Genomic DNA, 20135 nt, shown 5'->3' with positions numbered 1-20135 from the left:
AAGAAAATCGATATTATATAGCGTCCATTTTACCTGATACATGTTATGTATAATTATGGCTATACACGTACTAATAAAATGCCAATAAGATCTCATGAGACCACACTGAGACAGTCTAGTTTCCGACCCATTTAACCCCACTCTTAACATTTTCACTGCGTAACAGGCCGATTTCGACCTGCCGCGGTAATCTGGTGCGGACGAAAACTATATCCTTCATGCTAGAGTGAAACAATTATCTCAGATGTGTACATTACATAAAATGTATATGTTTCCACCAAATTTATAGCAATTTAATCTATCCTAGTGGGTTTAAAAAGACCTGCCCCGCACTGGTGGAAATTGGGGGCGCATTTCGGCGCGTCGCCACACCACATTACTTATGAATTTACTTGCCGCAGTAAATGTGTTAACTTGTAAGCACGTAGCAGTCACGTTAGCTTATTGCATGCCAGTACCTGGCATGTGACTGGTACTGGCATATGCCAACTAGCATTAAAGTAACTGGCATGCAAATAGGTTTCACTGTTGATTTTGTGACATTTATTTCATTTTTTCTACTCCTTACACATTACGCACAAACACCTCACATATAGTTTTAATTTCTTCTTTATTTTCTTAAAATATTTCTATGCTTGTTCTGATAAATTCATAATGTTCTTTTATTTTGTTTTTTTATTTTGTAAATTTCGTTGTGGTCTGAGTGATGGGGGCCCGGTGATTCATAGGGAAACTCAAGTTTGGACACATCTCTGCCCAAAAGGAAAATCAATAAAGCTATATCATTTATTTCATTTCAAATTGTTATAAGCATTTAATATAATAACTATAGTTGTAATTTTCTATTTCTATTTCACATGTCATTTGTTAAAAGTCGTCCGCCATTACTTTAAAATTAGTCGACTTAAGTTAAAAACGCTGGTTTATTTTTTCTTGCTTTCTTTGCTTACGTAGCCTAAACTATAAGATTTACACAAAAATGATGTATGGAATAATTGTAGCCCTTTAAATTTGCTAAGTTGAAGTCCGTAAAATAATATATCTATATTAAGATTGTCCCACAATAACCCCTTTTTTTATTAAAAACATCGATTGTGTTAACACAGTTCGTATGATTGCGTCTTCCATGCTGCATACATTCTGCGAGCCTCTATAAAGTTTGGAGTGTATTACATCTTACGTCCGTGGTTTTTTGCGAATAATATTTTGTTTGGTTATCAAGCCTCTGACTGTTACATTCTTATTTGTACAACCTGCAATGCCGGGAGTTTTGTTGTCTGGGCATTTATGCGGTACATCAAAATTCCCCTTAAAATTATCTTCACCAATGTCCTGTTGGTCAACGTTATTATTTAAATCGTATCCATTGTCTATATTGTCAATGTTTAATTTTATATCCATATTAAAACTGCTTATCTGTTTTAAAAATGTTGCCACATTTATTGAAAAATATCCAAATACGTTTTCACACATAACAGCAGTACACAATAGGAATATTGTTAATTTCATTGTTTCTTTTGTTTGAAAATTTTACTTTACTATTGTTCAAAACACAGAATATACACCAATGTTTAGTGACTGAGGACAATTATAATGTTTTCGGTTTTTATATAATTTTAGGAGGAAAAAAGATTGTAATTAGGTTTTCAATTATTTTATTTGTAATGCGGTTTCATGTAGTCATGTATGAATAAATGTTGACTGTTACTTTAGTTATAACGAGCTGTTGCCCGCGACTTCGTCCGCGTGGTATTAGAAAACATACGAACTATATAAATTACAAAAAGCTACGTATCCAGACTATGTATGTATAGTCCAGACTTTGTTTTATATCTGTGCCAAATTTCAATGAGATATGTTGAACCGTTGCAGAATGATCGAGTGAACATTAAAAAACTAAATTAATGAATCCCTCGGGAACCGTAACTACTTCCGGGATAAAAAGTAGCCTATGTGTTCTTCCAGACTACGTTCTAAACCTGTGCCAAATTTCATGGATATCCGTTCAGCCGTTTAGGATACAAACGCTAACAAACATCCATCCATCCATCTAAACTTTCACATTTATAATATTAGTAAGATTAGCTCTCACCCGCAAACTTTTCGCAAATTGGGGCCACCCGTTACGCCATTTTGATAGCGCGGAATTAAAAAGTAGCCTATAAAATGCGCGGCCATGTTAGCTACCCTCCAGTGAAAGTCACGTCGAAATCGGTCCAGCCGTTTCGGAGATTACCCGGAATAAACGCGGCTTGCGGACAGACAGACAGACATAAAATGCGATTTTCGTTATCAGCAACTGACAACAACAACAAACTGACACTCGAATTTTATTATATGTATAGATGATTGAGATATGTATAAGTGGACCAAGATGATCTTCCTAACAATATAAATGCGAAAGTTTCGATGGATGTTTGTTTCAGTTAGTTAAAATTTAATCTGCTGAACGGAGGTCGATAAAATTTGGCATAGATGTAACGCGAAGTCTGGTAGAACACATGGGATATTTATTTCTGTTATTTTTTTAATATCACAGACGGAGCCGAGTGCGAAAGTTAGTAGGACACTTTTGATATATACAATATTTAATTTTAATCCCTTTCCCTTTCCCCCCTAAGAGGATAGGATGGGAAGGAAAAGTGAATTTGACGGTGGAGGAGACGCATAGGAAGGGAAAATGTCCTCTTTATTTGCGTCTCCTCCTCTGTCAATGAAGGGTAAGCAACACATCTGCAATTATGGATGTTTATGAGCAGCGGGCGCTTTCTATTACAGTGGATTCATGTGGCAGCTTCCTCGTTTGCCACCTTATGATATAATAAAAAAAACACGCTGTTTATTAATAGTTCCTAAACATTAGTAATAATAAAATGTAACCTGTGTTACTCACAGATAAATTACCTTTTTGATGGTGAAAGAATTTTTAAAATCGGTCCAGTAGTTTTTGAGTTATTTCAATACATACTAAAATATAAATATTTCCTCTTTATAATATTAGTATAGATATACATAGATGAATGGTTTAGGTTAAAAACTATTAAAATTCTTATATATTTACTGTAAGGAATTTTGTCTTACACCAAATCTTATTGTTTGTTTCGTGTTAACTTTGGGTACAAAAAAATGGACTAGGCAAAAATAAACAATTATAACAAACTAGCTTTCGCCCACGATTTCGTTGGGGTGGATTTAAAAAAAAACTAAGTAGCCTTTGTGTTCTTCCAGGCTATCCTCTACATCCATACCAAATTTCATCGAAATCCGTTAAGCCGTTTAGGCTACAAACTCTAACAAATATCTATCCATCGATCTAAACTTTTGCATTTATAATATTATGATGTATCATTCCAATCATCAAAGGAGGTGAGTTTAAGGGCGCACACACTCTTGACTAAACTATCCCACAACTGTTGTGCGATTGTCGATTGTATTGCAGCCAATTCAACTGTTTAGTTGCAACTAATAATCTTCACACATATCTGAATTTATTCGCCGATATGTGCAGTATCACGATGTTTTCCTTCACCGTAAGACCATCGGGTAAATTATATTATATGAAATTTAAAAATAGAAAATCACATTAGTACAGCGGGATTTGAACCTGAGACCTGTAGATTACAAGTCAAGTGCTTTAACCACTGAGCCACCGACGCTGTAACTTTTAGGTTAAATTTAAAAAATGAAAACAAAATATGCAGACAAATTAGTAACCGTCTTCGTTTTGGATGACGATTAACAAGCTTGTTTTAGAATATGTCTCCTAAGATGTCGATTGTTCGTAACCTCAAGTAACAAAACATAGCAAATCGAGCACACAAATAACTTCAGAGGTTATTAAACGAACAAATGTTTGTTAGGAAGGGTTGCGCGTCCTTGATTAGTCCTGTCTCTTAAAAGTCAATGTTTATAGAGATACAAATCTAATACAGTTGTAATTTAGCACGAAATGGAATTAAACCACCTAATTTATTTAAACAAAAACATTATCACGGGAATGTTGTTTGTGTGTTTGTAATCCTTTTATTCATTAACTGGCTGTTACTCCTGACATCGTCTACGCGAAATTTAAAAAAAAAACCTATGGTACTCACAGATAAATTACTTTTTTAACGGTGAAGGAATTTTTTAAAATTGTCTCGGTAGTTGAGTTATTACAATACATATAAAAATTAAAATGTCCAAATCTTTATTTAATTTTATTAACTAATATTAAATACTAGTTCACAAGTTAAAAAGTAGTTAGAAATGGAATTTTATCTTACTAATTACTAATATTATAAATGCGAAAGTTTAGATGGATGTTTGTTAGAGTTTGTAGCCAAAACTGCTGAACGGATCTCGATGAAATTTGTCATATATATAGATGACAGCCCGGAGCACACAAAGGCTACAATTTTTTTTTATTCCACGCAGACGGAGTCGCGGGTGTAACCTAGTACTAATATAAATCGTAAACACTATTTGTGGCGTAGGATGTCAGCAAACACAGTACATTTCTGAATAATTCTTTATAAATTAAAAACCCCACACTTTCAAAGTTCAAGCTATATTCACGCTATTAAACTTAGAGGGTAAATAATTTGAAAAAACTATAAGGGCCGTTCAACTTCTTACACCATTTAAAAGCTACGTTATTACTGAATAACATAGCCTACATTTCTTTTACAACGTATTTCAATGATTGTCACAGACGTAGTTAGTCTGGAAGAACACAGCTGCTTTTTTGTTTTTTTTTAATTCCACGAAGACGGAGTCGCGGACTAAAGCTAGTTTTTAGCTAAAAGAGGAATAGAGAAAGGAATTAATAGACTCGTATTGACAGATCACCTCGATGTACAGAAATCATTACGTTTAGACGATTTGTTTCAATTTGTCGCTAATTTATAAAGGCAGGGGTGTGTGGGGGAAAAATGGTACACGGTTTTTGCGTAACTGAATTCTCTGTTACATTTTCGTATTTTATATTCTCTAAGAGAGTATATCTTGAAGGGAATCGGGCTGTCATGGTCCGAGACCAAACGCAGAGGGCAGACCGAGCTGGCGGCGTACTGTGGACGCCCTCTGCCCCACTTTGAGGACATAGGAAACCAAGAGAGAAAGAAAAGAGAGTATATACGAAAATGATAAATGAGTATATTAGAGGAAGTTTGAGAGTAGCCCCAGTGGTAGAGAAGGTAAAGAGTAAAAGGTTAGTATGGCATGTTATGAGGAGGGATGAATCACATGTAACAAGAAGGACGTTACTTAAGAGCGTAGTACACCGGCAGAGGTAGACCTAAAACGAGATGGATGTATTGTGTGAAAGGAGACATGATGAAGGGAGTGACTGAGATGACGTATGATAGAGTTATAGACAACATATTCAACAGTGGTAGTGCCCGCTTTAACATCTTAGCACGAATGGGCCGGCACGCCCGGTGTAATACCACGACCACACAGAAAACAGGCGTGAAATGGAAGCAACTCCGTGTTTCGTCTGATGAGTGTGGTACGGAAGGCCTAATTTAAGTCCCTTTCTCTTTACCACCCTTTTCTTATAAGGAGAGATTGGGGAGAGAGGTTGGAGAAATTCACAGATAAATTATTAAATGAAATCACGTTAAGAATATTATTAAATAAATAATCTAAATTGTTAATTTTCTTGTATACATATTTACCCGAACATCCCCTTTTCATTAAAACCGCCTCCCTGCTTTTAGAATAGTATAAAAGGGTAGTAGGACTCGATTTTCTTCAGTCACAACCAAGACATTGGTAAAAACAAGGAACTTTTCAAAGTAATTCAAAAAACAATGTTTTCTATAGTAAAAGATTTTCTTCTATGCTTGTTTGTATTTAACTTGTATAGTTTATTAATATGCGAAGAAATAAAGGTAAGTCAAATCTATGTCTATACTATTATAATAAAGCGTAAACACACACTTCTTTGTTGCCTAAGATGTCAGCAATTACACCATATTTTTGAATAATTCTTTTTTTAATAAAAAGCCCTACGCTTACGTCACGCTTTAGACTATATATTTTCACGCCATTAAACTTAGGGTGTAAATATTTTGCATATAATCCTAATGTGGGATAGAGACCATAAGTTGCTGCCAACATCAAGGAAGCAAGGTTGTCATCATGTATGTCATTTTTACATTTGTAATTTGACTAATGTAAACAATAAAATAAAAATTTCATAATTTCATGCAGATGAAGTCGCACGGGAACAGCTAGTTTAACTACAATATGTAGTTTTTTTTAATAATTCATAGAAATCATACTAATATTATAAATGCGAAAGTTTAGATGGATGTTTGTTAGAGTTTGTAGCCTAAACTACTGAAAGGATCTCGATGATTGTCATGTAGAGTCTGAATAAATCCAAAGGTAACTTTATCACGAAAATTGTTTCGGTTTCCATGGGATACATTAATTTTGTTTTTTCATGTTTGATTCTGCAATGGTTCGACATATCTTATTGAAATCTGACAAAAATATTAAACAAAATACTGGTTTAGTCAATGGGATATAATCCATCTCTGAAAAGAGTTCCCAAGGGATAAATAGTTCTTTTTTTCGTATGTTTTAATGTACGAAGTCGCGGACAACAGCTAGTCACCGTATAAAGGGTTTAACCTTTTTTTTATATATACCGTAAGGTGGCAAACAAGTAAGCGGCCACCAGAATCCGTCAATATGGCGAAGCGACCGCTATCCATAGACATCAACAGTTGCAGATGCGTTGCCTACCCTTATCCGACGGAGGAGGAGGAGACGTACATAAGGAGGATATTTCTCCTTCCTATGCATCTCCTCCACCATCAAATCCACTTCCCATTCCCATCCTCCCCTTATAAGAAAAGTGGTAAAGAGAAATGGACTTAAATTAGGCCTCAAGCACCACACTCATCAGACGAAACACGGAATTGCTTCCATTTCACGCCTGTCCTCTGTGTGGTCGTGGTATTACATCGGGCGAGCCGGCCCATTCCTGCTACGATGTTAAAGCGGGCTTTACCACTATCAAACCTAAAATGTTATTGCAACATTTATTATTGTGGAAAGCTTAAATAATTCTTCAATAAACTCATTGTGTTTTTTTTAATTACATAAAAATGTATTTCAACGTTTACAGCATTAAAAATATCCTATTCGTTAACAATTACGTTCAAATGATATCCTCATTTTAAGGGGAAATTTTGCTGACGCAAATGCAAAAATTTATATGTTATTTATGTTTACACATGTGAAGACTGTATTTCCTTCAATGAGTAGCAGTTATGTGTGGATTTAATTTTTCATGGATATACTGCGTCAAGCCCTCACTGTCATGCAGTTCGGTGTCGCAGTGTCGGCAGTATTACTTTGATAAATAAAAAAATTAATAAAATAACAAAACCGACTTCCAAATAAAGTACACTAAAAACAAAATATTCTCAAAAAAAAAAAACAGTTCACTAAAAAGTATTGTAGCTGTTATGTCTATATTGTACAATTATTACTTAGATGTCGGTGTTAGCCAAGGTATGCAGTGATACTTCTACGTAAGGCTTTCTACATTTTTACCATAACAATCGACAATTGAAAGTATAGAAACGTTTAAGTAATGTGGAAATCGCGTTGTGGAACGGTCTGTCCTCGGCGGTATTTCCAAACTAATACGACTTAGGGTCCTTCAAGAAGCGAGCCTACAATTTCCTCAAAGGCCGGCAACGCATCTGTAGTACCTCTGGTGTTGCGGATATCCATGGGCGTCGTTGACCACCTATGTGTTCCCGCCGCTCGTTTGCCCCCTTCTCATATAAAATGAATCTACATTGACTGAAGAGAATTAACATTGAAATAAATTGTCAATAGATGTCACTAAATCATAATTAAATGTTTATTTTGTGACACTATTTATTTTAACAAAAGATGGAGCTTATTACAATTTTGTTAAATGTTTTTTAACGTCAATACAAAGACGTGAGCCTCTAAACTTGAGAACTAGCTTGGTACCATTCAAAGAAGTTACCGGTGAAAAAACTTGATGTCTAGTCTACGTATTTCTTAGATGTCTTTATACAGAGTGTAATCTGTGTACGGCAGTGCACCGAACATTATTATCTCGAAGCGATTCAGGGCTTTTTTGACACCACTGTAACTTCGTTATGGATAAAGATGGAAGATTGAATTTTTTTCTTATTACAGGAAGACACATTGGATAGAGGTGCTCATAGTGACCGGAATGGTCTATGGTTCGGACCTCGATTGGGAAAAAGATCGCTACCTCTATCTTCAGAAGCCAACAGGTAACATATTACTGGTTAAATATATTTCTAAAATTAACAAAAACATATCTACATACGATATACTTATCGTTGCTTATCTATCTATACTATTATAATAAAGTGTAAACACACACTTCTTTGTTGCCTAACATGTCAGCAATTACGGCACATTTTTTGAATAATTATTTTTTAATAAAAAGCCCTACACTTACGACATGCTTATGCATATATATTTCCACGCTGTTAAACTTAGGGGGTAAATAAATTAGATAAAAACTCTAATGTGGGAAAGGGACCATAAACTACAAGCTGCCCACATTAAGGAAACAAGGTTGCCATGGTTTGTCATCACGTCATGTCATTTTGACATTTGCAATTGACAATTAGACTAATGTAAACAATAAAATAAAATTTTCATTATTGAATGCGGATGAAGCCGCACGGGGACAGCTAGTTTAAAATATTCATCACCTCACTATGCATCTCCACTAAGGGGCTCGGAGCTTACGTGACTAGGCCTTAGTCCTGGTTTCACACATATCTTTGAATTTCGCCACTGATATGTGCGTCACGATGTTTTCCTTCACCATAAGAACGCAGGGTAAATTATGTACATATGAAATTCGAAAATACATAACACCGGGACTCGAACCCAAGACCTGTAGATTACAAGTCAAGTGTTAAAACCCCTGAGTCACCGCTCCTAAAATATTACTTTATTTTATTTCACAATTAGCTTTCTCACGCGACTCTGTCCGTGTGGAATTAAAAAAAAAACAAAAGTGAGTAGCCTATGCGTTCTTCCAGACTATCCTCTACATCTGTACTAAATTTCATCGAAATCCGTTTAGCTGTTTAGGCTACAAACTAACAAACATCCATCCATCTAAACTTTCGTATTTATAATATTAGTATGAATATGATATTCTTAAAATAACCAAATATTAATGTTTTTATTAATTTTTTTAATTATATCGTTTCTTGTGTATAATGTTATGTTTTTATTATTTTAAAAAATTACAGTCAAAAGTTTCTTCGACTTTTGGAAGCGGCGGACACCTTAAAATATTATTATGACCAATTGCCGTTTTACGAATCCCAATTGGATGAACCCCAGAAAGGTAACATTTTAAGTGTAATATGTACAAGTAAGTTACATTAAGTTAAGATCATTTATCCAGCATTTATAGCAAGCGAGGACCCAATCCGGTCAGCATTGCAATACACATTTTAAATACTTTGTTTGTCCTGTAATTACGAGTTTATTATTCCTTTTTTTAATTACTTTGTTGTGTTTTCTTGTGATAAGATTAAATGTTATTTTATTTTATTTATTTTTAACATTCGAATACTGACAGAATTACAACAGTCGCTGATTAGTCCATTTCTCAATAGTCAAACGCGCGAATGTACATCGCAATCTTTTTTCTAATGCACAGACAGATTCAAAAATATATAGAGGAGCCATACTTGATACTTCACTTAAGACCTTTTTAACCTCAAAACCACAATCAATATAATTGCCAACGTTCAACACTATTTTTTCTAACAGAAAATTGAATTATTATAATTTAGTAAAATGTTTTATAATATGTCAATACGAAACGGCACTAAATTTGACAACTGATATAGTACCTATCAGAGAAAGTACCGGTGAAAAAATGTTGTCTCGTCTGTATATTTATTTAAAGTCTTTCTACTCTTTTTTTTTCAAAGAGCTGTCGCCCTTAAATTTCTTTCAAATTTAGACTACCCGGTACGCTATTTTAACAACGCGGAATCAAAAAGTAGCCTATAACATGCCCGTCTATATCGACTACCCTTCAGTCAAAGTTTGGTCGAAATCGGCCCAGCCGTTTCGGAATGTACCCGGAACAAACGCTGCTTGCGGACAGACAGACAAAAAAATTTTTAATACGATTTTAGTTATCAGCAACGCAAATACATCTTTCCGAAATCTGGAATTCTTTTGATATTACAAACAGACACATCAATTTTATTATATGTATAAATATGTAGATAAAATTTCTAAATATAATTTATTTCTTCTAGTCATCAAGAAAGTGATTTTCACACCTAAATTGGGACGCAGTTTGGAAAGAAACGAGGAGAAAAGAGCATACGAAAATGTGGAATTCACACCACGACTTGGTAGACGAGTCCCTGAATCTGCCACAACACCGGAACAAGAAATGTAAGATGAAATATTATTATAACAGTGGTAGACTCCGCTTTAACATCTTCGCACTGGGGCTCGACTCAGCAATACCACGACCATATAAGACACGCGTGAAGTGGGAGCAATTCCGCGTACAGCCTGATGAGTGTGGTGCCGGAGGCCTAATTTTAGTCCCTTTCCATTTCCACCATTTTAAGAGGAAGGGATGGTATTGAAAAGTGGATTTAACGGCGGAGGAGACGCGTAGGAAGAGGAAATATCCTCTTTATGTGCGTCTCCTCCTCCGTCCATTAAGGGGTTCTCAACGCATACAATTGCGAATGTACATGGCAGTCGCTTCGCCATTTTGGTGGTTTAAGGTGGCCGCTTGGTCGTTTGCCCTTGTAACATAAAAAAAACCCTGCTAGATTTAGAGTTTGACGTGACTACGTGTTTGGTTCGAATCTCGCCAAACCAATGTGACACGAATTTTCATATGTACATAATTTACCCGACATTCTTACGGTGAAGGAAAAACATCGTGATTGCACATGTCGGAGAAGAAATTCAAATATATGTTATGTTTATATAAGAATACAGAATGATACAGTATTCATTTTCTATTTTATTTAATAGCTAGTTATTTGTCATTATAAGTAGATGATGTGTGATTTCAACAGTTCTGGCCGAGATCGTGTTGATATCAGATCGGAATATTTCTCACCGAGATTGGGCCGCACTGTGCAGTTTTCACCACGTCTTGGCAGGGAACTGGCATATGGTAGGTATTAATCCCTTAAAAGCCTGATTTACAAATCAAATTAAAAAATGTATAATTGTACTCCGTAATTTTTACTCAGGAGAAGTAGTAAAAAAATCTATTGTTTTCTAACTTGAAGATTATCAAAGGTAATAGAAACAAAAAAAATATATTAAAATATAATCGATTGTAGCCTAATGCGATTTATAACCCCTTTATCAAACTTCAGGTAATTAAAGGGTGAACCTTACCGATAGATGGCGTTAAAATTTAATTTCAGTTCAGTGTCAATAGATGGCACTGTTTATATATTTTTAACGAGTTCAAGTACGATTAAATATTATTTTAATGGTAATCTAGGAAATTATTTTTAAATGAATACGTTAATTGTCCATTCACAGAACTCTATCCGGAGAATATTAGAGTGGCAAGGAGTGTTAACAGCACAAAATCGAAATAAAATGCAGACGACTGGCAAGAATTACTATCTACTGTGGAATTAGTATAAAAACATAACTCTTCTATCCTATTTGAACAAACAGAGACAAAATATGTAAAAATACAATGGCATGAAATGGACGGTTATAAGTTATAAGGCATATTAAATATGTTTTGGACTAAGTACAACTTAAGTCATATAAGTTACTTATAAATAAATGATCTCATATTGATGTTATCTTTTTATTTCTAACTAGATGTTGCTCGCGACTTCACACGCTTGAAATTAAAAAAAAATGTAGTTTGAATCTATACTAATATAATAAAGCGTAAACACACACAACTTTATGCCCAAGATGTCAGCAATTACAGCATACTTTTGAATAATTCTTTTTACAATAAAAAGCCCTACACTTACGTCACGCTTTGGGCTATATATCTTCACGCCATTAAACTTAGGGGGTAAATATTTTGGATAAAAACTTTAATGTGGGAAAGAGACCATAAGTTGCTGCCAACATCAAGGAAACAAGATTGCCAAGGTTTGTCATGTTATGTCATTTTGACATTTGCAATTGATAATTTGACAAATATAAACAATAAAATTAAATTTTCATAATTTCATGCTGATGACGCCGCATGGGAACTGTTAGTTTATACTAAAATTATAAGGAGGAAAGAATTTTATTTTTGTATGTATTGACATAACTCAATAACTACGGGGTCGTTTTCAATATTTCTCTCACCATAAAAAAGCTACGTTATCAGTGAATAATGTAGGTTATCTTTTTATTTTTATTTCATGCAGGCGTAGTTGCTAGCAACAGCTAGTTTAATATAATTTGCCGGGCCAAATAACAGTGTCGCACTATAGTAATAAAACTCTAACATTTTTGTAGAACTCGTAAAACAAAATTCAATAACAATTCTTCGATTAAATTCCTATGCTTTTCAAAACTATAGGATGACTATTTTATTGGATTTCTAGTACAAAAACATTAGTAAACGATCTTTAAGTTGTGTTTAATTGCATTTTTAACCTATTTGTTGCTTTTATTAATGATTCTAAACAACTATAAGGTAAGCAAAACATGACTAAGGTCGAGATAACACATTCAAGTAACTGGCATACTTGAATGCACAGATTAACAAGAAAATATGAAGCATAATTGACATATCAGATGAAACATTGTTCACATAACCTCACTAATGCCACCTGGTGTTCGGTAATCAATACACTAAGATGTTACCGTACAAAGAAGTTACCGGTGAAAAATATTATATGTCTAGTCTAAAGATTTCTTTAATGTCTCTACTTGCATAAAATTGGAGTGTCTGTTTGTAATGTCAAAAGAAAAAAATCCTGATTTCGAAATGATATTTGCGTTTTGTCTGTATGTCTGTCCGCAAGCAGCGTTTGTTCCGGGTAATCTCCGAAACGGCTGGGCCGATTCCGACCGGACTTTAACTGGAGGGTAGCTGACATATAGGCATATTATAGGCAAAATGGCGTAACGGGTATTCCAAATTTGAACTAACGAAGTTTGCGGGCGACAGCCCATTCTTACTAAAAAATAATAATTTTATTATATTCAGTACAGATGGTGAAACATTATGCAAGATAATTCAAAGGATTTATAAAATAGCATAAGAGATGATTTTATTATCCATTCCTACATTAATATGTAAGTTAAATTCATTATCTATACTAATACTAGCTTTCACCCGCGACTTCGTCATGGGATTTAAAGAAATAAGTAAGTACTATCATCTATCACATGTAAAAAGGACGTTAGTTATGAGTGTGGTATACCGGTAGAGGTAGACGTAGAAAGAGATTGATGGATTGCGTGAAAGGTGACATGATCAAGAAGGGAGTGATGACAGATGATGGATGATAGAGTGCTTTGGAGGACGAAAACCCGGTGCGTAGACTCTACGGGAGTAGGATAAGGCAGGGGAGATGAAGTAAGTACATCTATGCGAAACATCGAGATCCGTTCAGCTTAAATTTTAACAAACTTAACTTCGCATGCTTAACATTAGTAAGATTGCTAAGAGCGTCGATGGCTTAGTGATTTAAGCACCTATAGGTCTTGGGTTCGAATGCCGCTGTACTAATGATTTTCGAATTTAAAAATTTTTTGTCTGTCTGTCTCCAAGCCGCGTTCATTCCGGGATACGTCTGAAACGGCTGGGCCGATTTCGACGGGACTTTCACAGGAGGGCAGCTGACATGGATAGGCATATTATAAGCTACTTTTTTTTTAATTCCTCGCCGTCAAAATGGCGTAACGGGTGGTCCAAATTTGCGCGACAGCTTTTGAAACTACATTTTTTATTCTTTTCCAGACAGCATCTTTATATTAACAAAATGTATAAATAGTTATATATTATTGTCTGCGAATTTGGGTGATTTAAACACTATGGCAAGGAAAATAATTCAAGGGAACGTACTTGAAATATTGAATAAGATAATAAAGATATCAAATGGACAAAGGAAAGATATTTCTAACGAAAGCGATGATTATTCAGATGATTCTAGAAAATTTAATTTCAGAAGATCGTCTAAAACTAACAATTTCGAAACAGAAGAAAGTGATGATGAAATAATACAAGAAGCTAACAGATATGTCATCGAACAACTAGGAAAACATATAAAAGAACGAGTAATTGAAGATTTAGTATCGAAATATTTAAGAAACAAATTAAATTTCGCTCAAACAGAAAGTACACAAAGAATTATAAACACAGCAAAGACTCCACAATATAAAAAACCTAACACGAAACATAAAAATGACTATAATATCAAAAAATCAACAGAAATTTCAAGAGAAAATGAACAAATGCAGAAAAAGCGTTGGAATGACATCAAAAAATCAACAGAAACTTCAAGGGAAAACAAACAATCGCAAAACAAACGTTGGACACGAAAACATTATGCTAAAAATTTTAACAATAACCCAAATGAATTACTACGGAAAATACCAGAAACTAAACCAACACCGAACATTATTGAGAAAAGAAAACCTCGCTATACAATTAAGAACAGTGTTAGAAACAAACAAGTAAAAGGTAATGAAATATTTGTAATTTTGCAACCTAAAGTGGACTCTTTAGAGGAAAAAGATATAGAAGGACGTGTAAAAAATAAACAAACTACAACGAGAAAATTCAGATTTATAAAGAAAACAAGAAAAGAATACATCACACCATCGAGATATACCAAAGCAAAAGTATCCCAAAAGAAACTAACCACAAAAGATCTCATTTATGAAAGAATAAAATTAAACACAAACAGTAGCAATGAATATTCTGAAAAAGATGAAAAGATACAAGAAACTCCAATGAATAATAAAAAAATCAAAAGTAACCTAGATAACATAAAAAGTATGAATAAAGTTAGCAAAGAAACGGACATAGTAAGAGCTGTGACTAGTTATTTATGGGTTGACGGTGACTATGATATCGAAGAAAATGAAGGAAATATCAAAGAAATATCCACAAGTACTGCTAAATCTAAAAAACCACGTTTTCAAACAACACCGTTCAATTACGAAGAATCACCAACAATAGTAGATAAATATGATTTCGGAGAACCATTACCTGAAAAGGACAGAGTAAGGGAAAACATAAAAACGATTAAAAAACCACCTTCAAGGATAAACAAAAAACAGAAAGCGATATAAAAATAAATTTAAAAAAAAAAAACAATTTTTATTTATTCTTATATGCCTACCAGAGTGAATTTGACTGTGAATCATATTTGTAAATTCGTGAGTGACTGAGATGACGTATGATAGAGTTATGTGGAGGACAAAAACCTGTTGCGCCGACCCTACGGGAGTAGGACACGGAGATGAGAACCAGAGTGAATTTAATTCATCACCATGCTCCTTTTTTTTTTCTTGCTGGGAAAATGCATTTACGCATCCCCCCCCCGTTACCAGGGAGGGTATGCGGGACTCGCCGGCCGAGAAGATGGAAAATGGCCGGAATACCCACTAAAAACCCAGCGGTGTTCCTTCTATCCGCCAGTGGCTGGGTCACGGGAACGCTTGCGCAATCTTCCGCGAAAATCATCATGCTCTTTACCCTACTCCCGTTGGCGCAACAGGTTTTTGTCCTCCATAACTCTGTCATACATCTCACTCCATCCCTTTATCATGTCACCTTTCACGCAATCCATCCATCTCTTTCTATGTCTACCTCTACCGGTGTACTACACTCATAACTAACGTTCTCCTTGTAACATGCAATTCATCCCTCCTCATAACATGCCTGTGAATTTAAATGACTCTTTAAAAATACTTTTACCCCAGGACATAGTTACCAAGAGGGGAGCAGATCCCCCTCTTTAGGGTTGAAAGATATATATCTATGCATATAATAAAATTGGAATGTCTGTTTGTTATATATAAAAAGAAAAATTTCAGATTTCGGGAAAATGATGTATTTGCGTTGCTGATAACTAAAATCGCATTTAAATTTTTCTTTGTCTTAAACGGCTGGGCCGATTTCGACCGGTCTTTCACTGAAGGGTAGTTGACATAGAGGGGCATATTATAGGCTTTTTAATCTTAATATTGTGTAAAGTCGCGGACAACAGCTAGTAATTGTATTAAACACTTCGATTATAAAAAAAAATAAAAAATTGTTCGTTTATTAATAAAAATGCTATGCAAATGTGTCAGTATTAACAAGGGTACGGGGATAATTGCTTTTTGTTGATATTTCGTAAGCACGTTATACCTAATTTGTTATTTGCAATGTCTTGTTAGAAGTGGAGAGACGATTTTGCATAAAGCATCAACGCGTATTTCCAAGAGCGTACAAATTCGTAACAAAAATGTAAATCAATAAACAACTATATTTCAAATATTAAAATTTATATCGATTCAGATATTTGATATTAAAATAAAAATGAAAACAATAAAATATTTAATACATAGATTACAAACATGTCGTTTCTTTTACTTCTTACTCTTTGCAAACCAATATTTGCAGATGACCAAATAATTCTAAAAATACCTAAAGAAATGGATCAAATTAATCCAATCAACTTTTATATATTCAACAATAGAGGTTTGAAAAAGATATCAGCAAACAAACTTATAGATGCTGGAAAAAGATCTCGTCATATCGATTACAGACCAAGGTTTGACAGACAGATAAAAAAGGTAAGAAAATACACTATAAATGGTCTGTCTGTTAGACAAATGTAATATTTTATTATTATATAAATTCATTACAAATTTATAGTTTCATTTTGTTTATACCCAATTTATGTATCTACAAGCTGTTGCCCGCGACTTCGTCCGCGTGGTATTAGAAAACATACTAACTATATAAATTACAAAACGCTTCGTATCCCTCGGGAACTGGACATTTCTCGGGGATGAAGCTAATCCCATGTGTACTCCAGACTTTGTTTTATATCTGTGCCAAATTTCAATAAGATATTTTGAACCGTTGCAGAATAATCGAGTAAATATTATAAAACTAAATTAATGAATCACACGGGAACCGTAACTATTCCCGGGATAAAAAGTAGCCTATGTGTTCTTCCAGACTACGCTGTAAACCTGTGCCAAATTTCATGGAGATCCGTTCTGCCGTTTAGGCTACAACAGCTAACAAACATCCATCCATCCATCCATCTAAACTTTCGCATTTATAATATTAGTAAGATTAGTAAGATAATAAAACGTAAAAACACTAATTATGGATGCCAGCAATCATAGCATTTTTTCGAATAATTTTTTTTATCAAATCTACACTTACGCCACGCTTTTGGCTATATATTTTCACTCTTTTAAACTTAGAGAGTAAATAATTTGGAAAACTCCGTCATGCGAGAAAGGGACCATAAACTACAAGTTGACATTAAGAGCAAAAGGTTGCCATGGTAACGGTAATTGTTATGCAATGTCAAAGGCCTTCAAAAAACCGACAGGAGAAATTATTAAATGCACATTTTGGTTGCAAACCAGACACTAATGGCCTGTCCTACTAAATTGTAAATTGTCTGATAACAAACGAATGTAAAAATATACTTACTTACTGCGTTGGCGCAGCGACCCAAAGTGGGTCTTAGCCTCCGACACGAGAGAGCGCCAGCGTCGTCTGTCCTGCGTTGTCGCCTGCCAGACGTATGTAAAAATATGCGATGACAAATTTTGTTCCCTTACCTAACAGTGACAGTAATGGTGGGACAGGCCCTAAATATTGTAAAAACTCGAGGATTTAAAAAAAAACTTGGTATTAAACTGTACTAGTTTATTTCTTCAAACATTTCAATTAAGAATGTACTATTAATTAATTATCTGTAAAAAATCGTTTATTAATTACGCAATTAAAAATAAATGTTTTAAGAATTTGACATATCGGATTAAAATAAAACATAGCCATCAAATCTGTTTTACCGACAGTACCCATTTTTCGATTTGAGAGCAATGACGTCACAATATGGCGCAGTTTACATTCTTCAAAACGCACCGTATTTATTTGTTTTTTATGTATTCGTTTGTATCGTTGTTGTCATGAATTCCTTATATCTCGACACTTTGGCAGTTTTCGTTGAACCTGAATAAAAATAGTTTTTTAGGCTTACTGATATTTATACTTAATATTATAAAGAGGACAGATTTGTATTTTTATATGTACTGAAATAACTCAAAAACTACTGGGTGGATTTCAAAAATTGTTGCACCATTAAAAAGCTACGTTATCAGTGAATAATATAGGCTGTCTTTTATATATTTTTTTAATTTCACGTGGATGGAGTCGCCGGCGAAAGGAAGTCATAGATATAGAGCACAGACTAGAGGGAGACATAGGCTACTTACTTTTGTATTTTTTTAATTCGACACGGACAGACTTTAAAATCGGAAACTTAAAAAAATCATCAGTATTTCTCTACAATATTACACATGTATTGTAAAAATAAACCTTTCTCTTTCTTCACTCTATTTAATAAAAAAAAAACTGCATCAAAATCCGTTGCGTAATTTTAAAGATGCAAGTAAACATACAGACAGCAGTTTTTGTTTCATATTAAAAACTAGCTTTCACCCGCGACTCCGTCCGCGTGGTATTAAAAAAAGCAAAAGTGAGTAGCCTATGTGTTCTTCCAGACTACCCTCTACATCTATACCGAATTTGATTAAAATGCGTTTAGCCGTTTAGGCTACAAACGCTAACAAACATCCATCCATCTAAACATTCGCATTTATAATATTTGTATGAATTATACCAGTATATTGTGATGTTATTGTACACGCGGGTCGTATAATACGGGTCTGTTCAATAATCTTCGTCAAATTACGAAAATCTAAATGCCAATTTTCGAACATTTCTCTCATGCTTGCTTTTAAATTGCGGAAAGTATGCGGTTTTCCTAAAATCAAATCACAGTTTAATTATTAATAGAGACCAGATAATACCACAATTTAATTTTAAATTTCTCCAATATTTAAAAGCCCAACTATAGTCACTTATTAGGAACGTGGATTTGACAGTGAAGGATACGCATAGGAAGGTGAAACATCCTCTTTATGTGCGTCTCCGTCGCTTAAGGGTAGACAACGCTTCGCAATTTCGGATATCTATGGGCAGTCGTTTCGACATTTTGGCGGATTCAGGTGGTCGCTTGCTCGTTTGCCAACTTATAATTTAACTAAAAAAGGCTATACTATTCTGGCTGGCTATTCTACAGTGGTAGTGCCCGCTTTAACATCTTAGCACCAATGGGTGGATCGCCCGGTGTAATACCACGACCACGCAGAAAACAGGCGTGAAGTGGAAGCAATTTCGCGTTTCGTCTGATGAGTGTGGTGGCGGAGGCCTAAGTTTAGTCTCTTTCCCTTTCCACCCTTTTCTTAAAAGGAAAGGATGGGAAGGAAAAGTGGATTTGACGGTGGAAGAGACGCATACGAAGGGGAAATGTGCTCTTTATGTGCGTTTTCTTCTCCGTCAGGGGTAGGCAACGTATCTGCAATTACGGATGTTTATGGGCAGCGGTCGCTTTCCATTTCGGTGGATTCAGGGATAAAAAAAATACAAGACTCAGTTTAGATGGGAAGCTAATTAAACTAATTTGTATTAATTAATTATACCTTTTACTAGCAAATTAATCAAGACCCGTATCGGCATCACATCCCATTGGTAGAGTCTTATTTGAAGTTGACTTATCTGATACATTAACGCGAAAACGTCTTCTTTAGCGTACGCACTCATGTTAATACTCAACAAATGGAACATTCTGGAACAAAATGTTGTTATACAAAGAAAGAGGGAGGCACTATTGTGTTGCAGAGGATATGCTAGAGAAGGCCGTGAATTCAGATATTCAGATAGAGATGTATGTAAGAGTACATACTGTACACTACGCAGGGTAAAGTATGTATTGTGCTGCAGAGGATATGCTATAGAAGGCAGTGAATTCAGATATTCAGATAGAGATGTATGTAAGAGTACATACTGTACACTACGTAGGGGAAATTATGTATTGTGTTGCAGA

General features: G+C 34.7%; 1 protein-coding gene across 1 annotated transcript; it reads left to right on the top strand.

The window, feature by feature from the left end:
- The first annotated feature begins 5764 nt into the window (after window positions 1-5764).
- On the top strand, window positions 5765-11786 carry LOC106107919 (PBAN-type neuropeptides-like). The gene is made up of 6 exons (XM_013288948.1): window positions 5765-5876; window positions 8179-8279; window positions 9282-9379; window positions 10311-10452; window positions 11097-11197; window positions 11578-11786. The coding sequence occupies exons 1-6, from the start codon at window positions 5796-5798 to the stop codon at window positions 11634-11636; spliced, it is 582 nt and encodes a 193-aa protein (XP_013144402.1). The 5' UTR covers window positions 5765-5795; the 3' UTR covers window positions 11637-11786.
- The last annotated feature ends 8349 nt before the right edge of the window (window positions 11787-20135 follow it).

Source organism: Papilio polytes, unplaced genomic scaffold (assembly GCF_000836215.1).
Source record: "Papilio polytes unplaced genomic scaffold, Ppol_1.0 DF821845.1, whole genome shotgun sequence".
Lineage (NCBI taxonomy): Eukaryota > Metazoa > Arthropoda > Insecta > Lepidoptera > Papilionidae > Papilio > Papilio polytes.
This window is presented reverse-complemented; position numbering and strand designations above follow the sequence as displayed.